This window comes from Calidris pugnax, unplaced genomic scaffold, assembly GCF_001431845.1.
Source record: "Calidris pugnax isolate Ruff unplaced genomic scaffold, ASM143184v1 scaffold573, whole genome shotgun sequence".
Classification (NCBI taxonomy): Eukaryota; Metazoa; Chordata; class Aves; order Charadriiformes; family Scolopacidae; genus Calidris; species Calidris pugnax.
In genome coordinates, this window is record NW_015091316.1 from 50,022 (window position 1) to 62,087 (window position 12,066).

Below are 12,066 nucleotides of genomic sequence, written 5' to 3' on the forward strand. Positions count from 1 at the left end.
TTACTAAAATTGCTTGTATCTAGTCATATGCCAAGCTTGTCATTTCTCTTTCAGGTTATGACTAAACTGTTAAACTACAGAGTGAGCAAATTCATCTTTTTCTCTTTATCCCCCTGAAATCTTCCTAGGCACTGGACTGTCTCCTGTTTGCTAAGTGCTGGACACATCAGTACACCACACTCAGGTGCTGGTGGACTGTCTACAAACTCTTGACAGAGATGCTGTGAAAGATTCCCAAATTTTATTGATGAGGAACAGGAGTCTGAAACTGCTTTTGGCATTTTTGCTAATCCTTCTGTGTGTTGTTGGACCTCCATCTCTAAGAGGTGAAACATAAAGCTGCCTTGCCCAAAACAGTTCTACCACCTAGCTTAAAGGTTAGCAGTATATTCCTTACATACAGTACCAAAACCTGAGGATTTTTATGTGAATGTAAATGATTTTGTCCACTGTGTAACACTGCATGCAAAATCAGAAAATATTCTTTTGTGAATTTATTCAGGGACTTTTAACTTTGATGTTGTTGTTAGTTGTCCTAGTTTGAGTTGGGAGAGAGTGGCTGTCATTTGTCTCAGTGGTCAGTCTGGCCTAAACCATAAGTTTTTTTTACATGTATTGAAGACCAGCAATACATATATTTCTATATCTGACCCATATTATATTTTAAAGACTCGAAAGAAGACATGTCCACATCTGATCCCTACTACCCTTGCCTCACAGAGGCTGTGATCACCACTGACTCACTTTTCAGTGTGGTTTCTAACATGCCGTTTTACTGACAGCATCTTTCTAATGTATATGCTGAATCTTCCACATCAGTGGTTCCCAGCCTGTGACACATGTACCACAGGTCAAATATAAACACGTCCAAAGCAACAGGCAAATACTACTGGAATAAATTCCTTCCTCTGCATGGTGTGAAGCCAGGAGCTGCCACTCCTATCTCTTTCAGGTACCACCGTGACACAGAAATACTTTTAGGATTACAAGGTAAGGTAATAAATTGTCTGATTTCACTAACATAATTATTACAAATGAATGTCTGCCTCTTACCAAGTATTGCTAGTGCATGTGAATTGGAACAAAACACCTCAAAACACCAAACATACATGGTTACTCAAGAAATACCATGGATGTTGCAACTCAGGTCTAGAACTTCAGCTTCCAGAAAGGGTCTTCTTTTGTCAAAAACGACCCTTCTCTTCATTGAAAACTACAGGTTCTTTACACTTTTCTTTGGGCCATTCCCAACATTTCCCAGTAATAAAAATTTACAGAATTTCCTTATATCTTTCTCAAGAAAAAGGAATTATTTTTTGCAAAGATAACAACTTTCAAAATAATTTTACTTCTACTCCTAAAATTCAATAGCAGAAATACACCAAGCACTTTACAAGGAGCAATAGGTATTGCCTTCTTTCTCAGACGTCACTTCATTTAGCTTCTCTCTGGAGCTCATGACATTTCTTTTAAATAAAATTCTCTATGTGGGTGGAAAGCATGCTTGAGTTTGACACCCGTAGGATGGAGACAGAAGTCATGAGAGGTCAAAGACACCTCAAAAGCTGATATAATCTACAGGGGGCTTACTACTTACTGTAGATTGCATGGTATTATAACTCACAAAACACACCTCTCAAGTGTGATTTCTCTGGTCTTGCTCAACTGCAGTTGAATAACAGTGAATTTCATGCTGTGCTTATCTTTAGAACATTTAACAAACACACTTGATAAAAAACAAGCTGATGACATTTGAAAGAAAGCATGTTTGGTACATAAAGGCTCTGCACACGGATACTTTCCTTTTCCTGTGTGGGAGAATTATGCTATGCTGGACTCAAACCGGAGGGGCTCTATCCTCTGAGAAATCACCATATGCTCAAATGATTTGCTGTCATACACCAGAGGCTAAAAAGCACAAACAGATACTAAATTTTTTAAAAAGCTGCAGCTCGGGAAATGGAAAACAGCCTCAAAAACTGCAGTTTAATTCACATGTATTTTAGGCAAATGTATCTCTTTCCCAAGCTAATTTTGGACAGAATTATTCTTATGAATGGGAAAATTGTTCTCCATCATTAATGGTTTAACTAGATATAAACAAGTTATTGTGAATAGCAGACACTCAAGAATCAGTTGATTCTCAGCGTGGCACAAGAGTAGATGCACTTTGAGAACAGTTAGCTTATCTGTCAGCAAAGAAGGTAATTAATCCTCTGACTGTAAATACATGAAAAATCCCATTTTCTAACTTCAACAGCATTTAAAATCATATTTGGGTTAAAGTATGTTGAATATTCATTTTGATTAAAAAGAAGAGGTAGAACCCATTAAAAGCTCTACATGGGACCCCACCTATATCACAGAACATTAGCAATAGTAATCAATTCTAATGTCTTCAGTGGGATTAGGAAATATCCACTACTCATATGGATTGTAGTTCCATAAACTGTCACCTCACTCTGGCTGTATTTCATGAATACCCCTTCTGGGGACTTCAGAATTTTAGGGACTTTGATGTCTCAAACTTCACATCTAGTCTCCACACCTGGTTCTTTAATTAATCTTTCATTTATCCCTTTAAACAGAACACTGCAGGTAGCAGATGAGAGCTAAAACACCCTTTAAGGTCTCCTTCTTGCGGTCACTGCTGTTAAAGAAAAATATTTAGCTCAACTGAAAAGAAACGTACATAAGCAAAGCAAGCAACTTAATGAGAAGAAAGCTATTTCTGAAGTAAGGAAGAATAGAAAAATAATACTTTATTTTGGCTAGTGTTAAAGTTATACTGTAGATTGGACTGCAAGAGTTTGAGCTCATTTTAATGTTGAATAAATTATTTCATTAAATAGCAAACCTAATCTAATAGTAGTAACTGCTCTGGACACTGAATATTTCCACTGAAGGAAATTAGTTTAATTTCATGGGCAAGTTATCCAAGATTTTTGTAGCTGTTTGCTAGACTACGCACCCTAAATTTTATACTTTCCAGGTCATAGACTGCATCTCCCGTTACAGGGAAGGAGATTTTGAGCAATTCTGTGATATAAATCATGGACAGGATACAAATTAAAACACACAGATACATATCTATTATGATGATTTTTAATATTAAATTCTGTTTTCAGAAAGACAGCAGTTGAACCTCATCACAAGAACAGATGGTTGGAAGAGATTCTTCTAGATCACAGTTTAGTACACCTACAGGCCTTTCCGTGTGATTTCTCATTTGTTAGATATTGTGGAAGTAACATCTTCTGTAAGATGTATACTGAGCTACCCAAAAAAGGGATTTCTGTTTCCATGGAAATTTGCATATTTCTACATCTGGGAGAGAAGGGGTATTCAAAATGAAACCACATTTTTTCTAACTACCTGAAAATTGAACTGCCCTTAGATTACTATTTCAGGAAAAGGAGTATGTAATGAATTCACCTCTGGGATCATAGTAGGTGCTGACTGCAAAGAACTAATGGCCGAGATAAAATGACTAACACCAAGTTCTTTGCGCAGCTGGTAAGGACCAGTGTGCTTACAGCTCTCATACGTCATCTCTCTGGGCTGGGAGGCTCAGGGCTTCCAAAATACCTCACCAATTGGCTCACAGCATAGACAAAAATAGCTACATTCCTTCTACTATATAAACTAAAATAGTTTAAAGGAAATATTTGTTGAAAAAAGACATGTGCTTGAAAGTAACACTGTAACATTCCTGTTTGGTTCTATAGGTACCTGGCAGACACATTTGTTGTGAAGGACACACATTCATTAACGAATGTCAGTGGTGTTGTTCCAGTGATGTCTTCCCATTGGGCAGGGGTGGTTCCTCCTGAAACAATAGAGATTTTTAAAAAAATAAATTCCTCTGAATTTTTAATCCCTATGAAACCAGTAATAATCCCAGCCACGCCTTCTCTTTAGGTGCATGTTATTCCACTAGTGTTAGTAGGATTGTAGGGGTTTCTCCTGAGAAAAAAAAACAAAAGTGCCCAAATGATTTTCATTTGATGAGTCCTGTGGCACAGCTCCCGAAATGTTAAAAGAGGCCAGAATTCTGGGGGGAGAGATGTAATTTCTTAGAAATTGCTTTTGTTCATTCTAGACTATTCACATATATGTGGCAAAATTGGCCCAGATATAGGGCGGTTAAACCTTTATTATTACACTTGGGAAACAACAATAACGTTACAAATAGTGACAAGTACAATTTATGATTTCTATAATCTACTTCTTTTTCAAATAATTCAAAGATTCAGGTCCAATATGTACATAACTAAAAAAATTCTTCTCCATGTTGCTGTGAAAACCTGTGAAACAATCTGTGTCTGACAAGCTCCCTAGAAGATCTTGCAGTAGAAATGTGCACCTCCATATTGTGCTGTACAAAACCAGTCTTCTGGACTCCTGTCATTCTGTTAAGTGTTCCAGCCCTCTGTCACAGACATTCCCAGCTTCCTATGTGGCCCATGCAGCTGAAAATGTGGGCACAATCTGTCACCCTGCAGCTGTGTTTTCAAGTTCTTCAATATATGAATCTGCCTCACCTTTTGGTGAAGAATGTCCAATTGGTTTCCAGTTACCTTAAAATCACACTGAGCTTACAGAAGACAGAAATAAAAGTGCATATTTCTAACAGTAGTTACGAATATTTACAAAACATATATGAAGAAATAAAGGAAAAATTGCGCATAACCGGGACTGAGTCAGAATGTGTGTCTGTCCCTCCTCTCTAATACAGCTGACTTGTTAATTTGACCATGTGGCACAGTCTTTATGCAAACCTTAAACCAAGTTGTATCTGTAAAGAAATGCTAGTTTTCAGGAAATGCCTCCTTTTGGTGAAGAGTTCTTGGAATCAACTGCCCTTTTCAAGTTTTCTAGAGGATCCTTGCAGATCCCTCCAAGAAACTAACTCAAATTCCTCCTTATAGAGGAGACCATTCTTCTCTAATTAAATAAACATTGTTTCACTCTCTTGGAAATGCAAATACTTCTTTGTTGACCAGATGTTTTTTTCTGGTATTTCAGCAGCTACCTAACACCTTTGGATCAAGAAAATGTAAAAGACCAGTGTTCTCTGGAATGACTCACTGGCACATTTCAGTGTGCAATGCATCTTTCATTAGACTGGTAGTTGAATCAGTTTGAAAATTAAGAAAGATGCTAACTTCTAAACAGAATAAGTGCATGCAGCTCACTTCTGCCCCGTAACTGAGACTGAATGAGATGCTAATCACTTTGGAGTCATACCAAGTAAAAAATGTTTAACTCCAGTATTTCCCTCTGAAGCATACCGTGACATTATGTCTGTACTACACTCAACTCTGCTAGGCAGAGGTATGTTGGTTCTTAACAAACACACTGTAAGGAAAATGCAAAAAAAAAAAAACCCCAAACCTGAACTCTATACTACACATCTCTTGTTAGTCCAAACAACAAGCGTTACTTCTGCTATAAAGTAATTGTTGGGAACGTAGTTTAACCTCTCATCCCAGTCAGGCTTTCACCAAGCTGTCGGTGTGTACAATCAGTTTAACATATTCAGCCCACGATGACTGACAATTTTAAGATGCACTTAAAAAGCGCTAGTACTGGAATCCTACCTGTTATGCTGCATAGTAACCTCAGAGTGGGCGTGTCGCCTCCATAACCATTCATGAGCCCATCGCTGGAGGCCTTGGGGACGGGAATCGTCATCGTGATGGGTTTATGGAACTTCCTTCTCCTGGGCTCCAGTGTGACTATGGGACTGAAGGTAGCCTTGTTGCCTAAAATCTTCTTTATAAGTTCAGTATGCATAGGTTGAGCCTTTCCAAAGCAAAAGACAGAAACAGAGTAGTTACTTGCTGAACGACTATGTAAAGAATGGGGTCTGTATATTGCCATGCAATCCTTAAGCTTTTATACTAAATGGCACAATTTCCTGTGAAAATCTGCAGACAGAAGAACTGACTGCCAGGGAGAAGGGGAGACCTTGCTTTTTCAACTTTCCCATGCCTTCCTCCTCTTCCTATGCCCTTTCTTGGTGCTTTACAACACTGATTTCATTCACTTAACCAGTAGCAAATGATTCCCTTGTAACATTTTTTTTATTTTTGTTTTGGTTAGAAAAAGTGGTGAGCTATTCTAGTAAGCTCTTCAGCTATTCACAGGGGATGTCAACATGCGCAGTCTCTTGGCCAAGGTAAGCTGTGGAAGCATGCAGCAGGAGGAGGGAATAGAGGCAGGGGAAAGACTCATCCCTTTGTCAGTACTGAACTGCTAGGCTGCCTTACTTCATGCTGAGAATCTGTCCATTTGACCTAGTTGTTACAGCACTTTGTAGATCTCTGATGCTTTTCATAAGAAGTAGTTAAGATTTTGTTCTATGCCCTACACTAATAACATCATCACCACCAAAATTAGGTGCTTTTCCCAAGATGATATAAACAGTTGACTAACAGGAATCTGAATTAACTAGAGTACCCAAAGCTTTACCACTTGCTTTGACTTTTGCATGTTGGGTTTTTTTTTTTCCTTAATTATTATTACTAGAAGCATTCTATACAACAACATACAATTTGATAAACTGAATATGTTGGTTCTTCATTCAAAGAAGGTGATTTTACACTAAGAAAAAAAAAAAAAAAAGCCTTGTAATTGTTTCATTGTACCTGGAGGCCAACACGAATCCGTTTGGTGAGAGCGCCTTCTGGGAAGACTGCCTGCACTTGTGGTACCACCGTGCTGCTCAGCACCCCTCCCTCGGGGCCGATGAGGTTGCTGTCCTGTTTGATCCGGGAAACCACTGCAAAGTACTGAGGGAAATCTCGGGTGATGATGCGGCAGATACGTTTCTTCTCAAGTTCCTCCGGAGTGTCAAGTACTGTGGCCAAAGGAGAAGACGGTCAAAAGACAGGAATTTTGTAGAAACAATACTGTGAAGTTAAAAATGCACTCAAACTTTTCACAGTTCAATTGCAATTTATAGAAGTATTTTGTCTAGAAATTGAAGGGGGAGAGAAAACATAGCCCAGTATTTTAAGCTCAGCTAAAACAGAGTAATCAAGAAAGGAACAGACAGACAGACAGAACAACTAACTGAATGGAGCTCAAGACAGCAAACTGAGAACACATCAACAACATCCCCCAAATCAGCAGGCAAACGAGCAAAGGGAACTGCGCAAGTCCCTTTCTACTTCCCATGTTTACACTATGGACTTGAGTAGCGCTAAGAAAACTAAACTCCAAATCAACAAAGTATCAAAGTATGAATTCAGCTTTAAGTATGTGAGTCGGTTTGTTTAGTTCGGTTTGTTTTGTTTTTTTAAACTCGTCAAAACTAATAACAAATTCTGCAGAAACTAGACAGCCCAAGGCCACTCTGTTCTCTCAGAAAACAAGAGTACCCATGACTGACATTCCCTCCCACACATGTAGCTGCTCGGAAAGGATTAGTATGATAATTGCCTTGTTTTGGAAAGATGTTTGCTATGGAAGCTTTTCGTTTAATACTCTGAAAAAGAGCAGTAGGAAACAAAAGTCTAGCATCTATTCTCAACTTCGTGACAGTAGATTTTGTTTTGTGCCACGACTTCAGCAGAGCACACGAGGGAAGTAAGCACAAGTACCCACTGCTTCTGCTCCTGTACCGAGAACGTGATTATGCTCCAGTGTGACTGAAATGAAGTATCTGGAGAATGTAGTGCCAGACATTCTAGGGCGGACCAAAAATGAGGTGCTAAACAGAATAAATGGTAAAAGCTATTGCCCTCAGTTACACAGAAGTAATGCAGGAGCAGAATTAAAAAAAACAAAAGTGACACTGGATACCTTCATCCATCCCATTCAAGATTTCATTCAGCTCATCCTCAGTGTATTCACAGAAATGCTCTTTCCAGCTGTCCCCATTCTCACTGCGCAGGATCACCAGCTCTCTCTCTTTCCCACGCAGAGCAGCAAAATGGGGAATCTCCACAATCACAGGCCTGGCACAGCAACACAGCGCATTAAGTGCATACGGGAGAGAGGAAGAAACAGGATTAACAGCGACTCTATTCAGTCTGCCACAAAGTGACCTGGAATTCTGCCTATTGCACTGGAATATTTTGACATAATCCTAAACTAGTAGGTCACTAACACATCCTAGATTTTTACAGGGACCCAGTAAATGCTGAAGAACAGATTAAAAAGTGCATTCACCTCTTTCCACAGTGTGAATGATATTTGTTAAGATAATAGTATTTAGCTAGAAATTTGGTAATTGTTTCACAAATTCATGAAAAACTCATGCTCATTTTAGTTGTCACTACTGTCTGGGTTAACCTGTGCAACTTCATTTCAAAGAGAATCTACTGTAACATATATGAACAGTGGGACAAATTCTGATCTCACTTATACTAGTGCAAATCAGAATAATTTCATTGCAATCAGTAGTCAATTGTGTCCTGTGCCAATTTTACTTTATTGTAATTCTCTATGTTCCAATGAATTTATTCCTGATTTACACTCTAGGAGAGACAAAGGAGGTCTGAGGACATCATCTGGGTTTCTACTTCAGTATAGGAGATAAGAATTTGCCTTGTTGCCTGACAAGCAGATGTCAATATATGTATCATTCCAGATATATATACACACACATGCAACACATGTGTGTACATATAATATATCTATATTTATATACACATATACATACATACATACTCTTAGAAATAAGAGAGCAAATACAAATATATTTGTACATACACTTCTCTAATTAGAGGACTCAGGTTACCACGTACATAGTGAATGTCATGTGTCTATTATACTGGTGGTATCCAACATATAACTTATTGTTTAATCATTCCTTGATACAAAAAACATCTTAAAATTTACAGTAGATTCCTTTTTTTTGTCCCAATCCAGGTTGCTTTGCTACAGACATCAAGCACATAACTAGGAAGATTTCATGCCAAAACAAAAATGAAGGCCACAGTACTTTAAGAAAAAGATACAAACATACCACCAAAACAAAACCACAGACCACAAGGGTTGAAAAATGATCCACTAAGGGTTAGGTGTACAAAATTTCAAATGATAGAAAGGGACAATATCATGGGCATAATGACATAAAAAAATCATATTGCAGGAGGAGAAGAATGGGGAGGTCAGCATCCATCAATTTGTTTCAAGTCTCTCCTACCCAAGGAATTTGGTCCCAGGAGGCCCCAGCTGAAGGATTCGGCTGACCAAGCTTTCTCCCTCATTAAGTGGGGGAGGAGCCGTAGGCAGATGAAGTTTACTGAGTACATCCAAAGCAGCAGTGAAAGAAAGAACATAAATAAACTTTATGTATTTTTTGTGCCAGAACGTCAGTGCCACCGTCTGGTCCACAGAGTGGAATTAGGCTGTACGCTGAATAAGGTTCCGTCCTAGCGATGACAATTTGGTGACCAAAATCAGCAAAGTTAGTTTCGTTAATTTAGGGTCTTTTCTTGCTTATGGGAAGACAAGGGGAGTTTTGGCAGTGAACCCAATGGGAACAGGACTTGGACCTTGGAATGCACCTCTGCAAACAGTACAGGGATTTCCTGATTTTACTGCCAGTACAATACCTAGAAAAATGCTTGCAGGAAGGGTACAAAGATCTCAGAAAGAATAAACTTGTGCTATTTCCTGGTCTTTCAGGTGAGACATTCTCATTAGATAGAGAAACCATTAAAAAGAAAATGGGAGATATACTTAAGGTTCATTTGTGTATGACAAAAGATGACAGGAAGACTGAATGTGACAGCACAATATTTCTTGTGCTCTTTAGATTTCAGAATTGCTCTTGCTTTTTTACCAGATTGGAGCAACAGTGAAATAGCCAAACAATGTCTGGGGTATGTTCTCCTTTCACACTCCCTTTAAAAGCAGTGGGTAGTTTAAAACTACTAAGCAACATTTTTCACTCCCTAAGCTCAAACTTTTAGAAAAAGCACTAAGAAAGATACTGGCTCTGATGACTGCCCGTTAAAATAGGATTTTAAAGCACCTGGTTTGTTTTGAGATGGATTTAAACTATTGTTGTTTACAGAGTCACTTTTTTTACAATTTCTGAATGAAGCTATTTATTGTAATAGAAGGGGTTCCTTCAATCATCCACTTTTGGATGCCACAGTTGATAGGGAGAACAGTTGGTAAAACAAATAAAAAAAAGTGTTGACAACTGCTGCTTTCAGCTGAAAATTGCTAAAACAAGCTCAGCAGCAGCCACAAATCTGATCTTTCTATGGGTTTTGCAGCATAGGACAAAAGAAAAGGCCAATATATTCCAGGGTTGTCCTATTGCTCAATTTAGCAATATCAACCCCAGAAAAATCAAAGGCACTGTGCTTCCCTGATAGTCCAAATTACACAAGCCTCTGAAATAAGCAGCTGTAACTTGTGTTGTATTTGTAGCAGGCTTTACATTTGGGTTTTAGATCAGTGCTGTGCTATTCATGCCTTGTAGGTAGATTATTTAAATATAGTATGAACTGTGTTTTCTGGCTCCCAAGGGGTCTTTTCTCACTATAATATCACAACACTGAGTAATAGTTGTATCCAAGGAAGCACATTAACCTTAGCGCTAGTGCTTAAAATATCCGTTTTCAAAGGAAAAGGCATAAAAGCTTTGTGAATTGTTAACTACCAACTTATTTGTATTTCACACGACCAGTTACCATATATTATAAACATCTCTTTTTTTTTTTTCCTGTTCAAGTCTTGAAAAAGGAACCACTTCAGTGCAACTTGCAAACAGATGACTGTAGACCGAACATTTTCCTTTAGGCCATATGGCACCCCTTACCCAAGAAACTGAGCACCAGAAGGTCCCACTTCAATCAGGCGACTGGCCAGACCTTCGCCTTCCACCATGGGAGGCATGGTGGCCAGGCGGTGGCGTTTCACCAACCGGCAAGTCACTCGTGTCGGAGCCGTGCACTTCCGTGGAGGGATAATGATTCGTAGTCCGTTATGTCTGCAGCCTCTCATGGCACCCCCACGAGCATCCACCATGAAACTAACTAGGAAGCTGCAAAATCGGGGGCGGGGGGTGGAAATTAGATACAAAACATATTGAAATTACTTTTGGTTATGTTCCACGTATGTTAACAAACTACATATGCAGATATAGCTCTTTCTCAAGATGTACAATTAGAAAAAGCCTTTCTCCCATGTGAAGCACCAAATCTTGCTCAGAAAATTAATTAATTTAATTGACAACTGCTATCTAAGAGTTCTTCATGGGAAGTCTTATTTTACAGTGCTGCTGTTGGTAAACATACCAGCAGTCAATAATACATGTGAGCACGTGTGTATGTACCTAATAGAGACAAAGTCAAGGGCAAATACCACTACTCTGTACCCGCTAGCATCTATATTGTAAAATTGGCACTCTTTAAATACTTCACCAGCAAGTACATCTAATTGAAGAAAATGATTTATGACTCAAGAATATAAAGCCAATTCTGATTGGAGGAGTTGTTGGGTTTTTTTTAGGTCATTTATATGATCTTCTAGTTATTTGATAAACTATAATTTCTAACAAAAAGGGGACTGGATTAAAAAAAAATCAAATTTCATTCTGGAGTGCATGGATGCAATTTTTAATACATTGGTGGAGCTAGCACCTATTTATATTAAAAAAAAACCCCAACATGTCATTATTTTTTGAAGACAAATTTTGGACTTTGGTGGGATGACAATAGCTATAGTTACAGTACAAGAGGTTTACATATGGATTTTTATTTTTCTGTTACTTTGCACAGCAATACAATGTCCCAGTGGAAAACTTACAGATGTAGAGAGCCATCTGCAGGGAGCTCTCTTCTAGCACAAGGTAAATTATCTTATTTATTTCTTTTTCGTTAAAAGGGAGAAAAACATTTCATGGAATTTCTTTTATACTGAACTTTTTACAGTTCCATAGATAACCAGCAGGGTAGATTTTGACAGATTTTTTACAAAGATTGGGAACATTCTTGGGAAAGGTGTAGAACTACTTCAATTTATATTTTTTTTACTGGTTTATGACTTCAGATCATGCCTGATGTGGGATGGGAATGTCAGGTTGCTGGAAGT

General features: G+C 38.4%; 1 protein-coding gene across 3 annotated transcripts in view; it reads right to left on the bottom strand.

The window, feature by feature from the left end:
• Positions 1–12,066, bottom strand: part of ANK2 (ankyrin 2, neuronal) — a 239,084-nt gene that overhangs the window by 37,736 nt on the left and 189,282 nt on the right. For 2 of the 3 annotated variants that reach the window (XM_014960906.1, XM_014960907.1), the window contains 6 exons: positions 10,793–11,017; positions 9,161–9,259; positions 7,813–7,967; positions 6,654–6,865; positions 5,604–5,808; positions 3,733–3,829 (listed from right to left, as the gene is read on the bottom strand). In XM_014960906.1, the coding sequence (XP_014816392.1) occupies positions 3,733–3,829; positions 5,604–5,808; positions 6,654–6,865; positions 7,813–7,967; positions 9,161–9,259; positions 10,793–11,017 (993 nt within the window). The remainder of the gene's footprint in view (positions 1–3,732; positions 3,830–5,603; positions 5,809–6,653; positions 6,866–7,812; positions 7,968–9,160; positions 9,260–10,792; positions 11,018–12,066) is intronic. The other variant, XM_014960908.1, reaches the window with a different exon arrangement.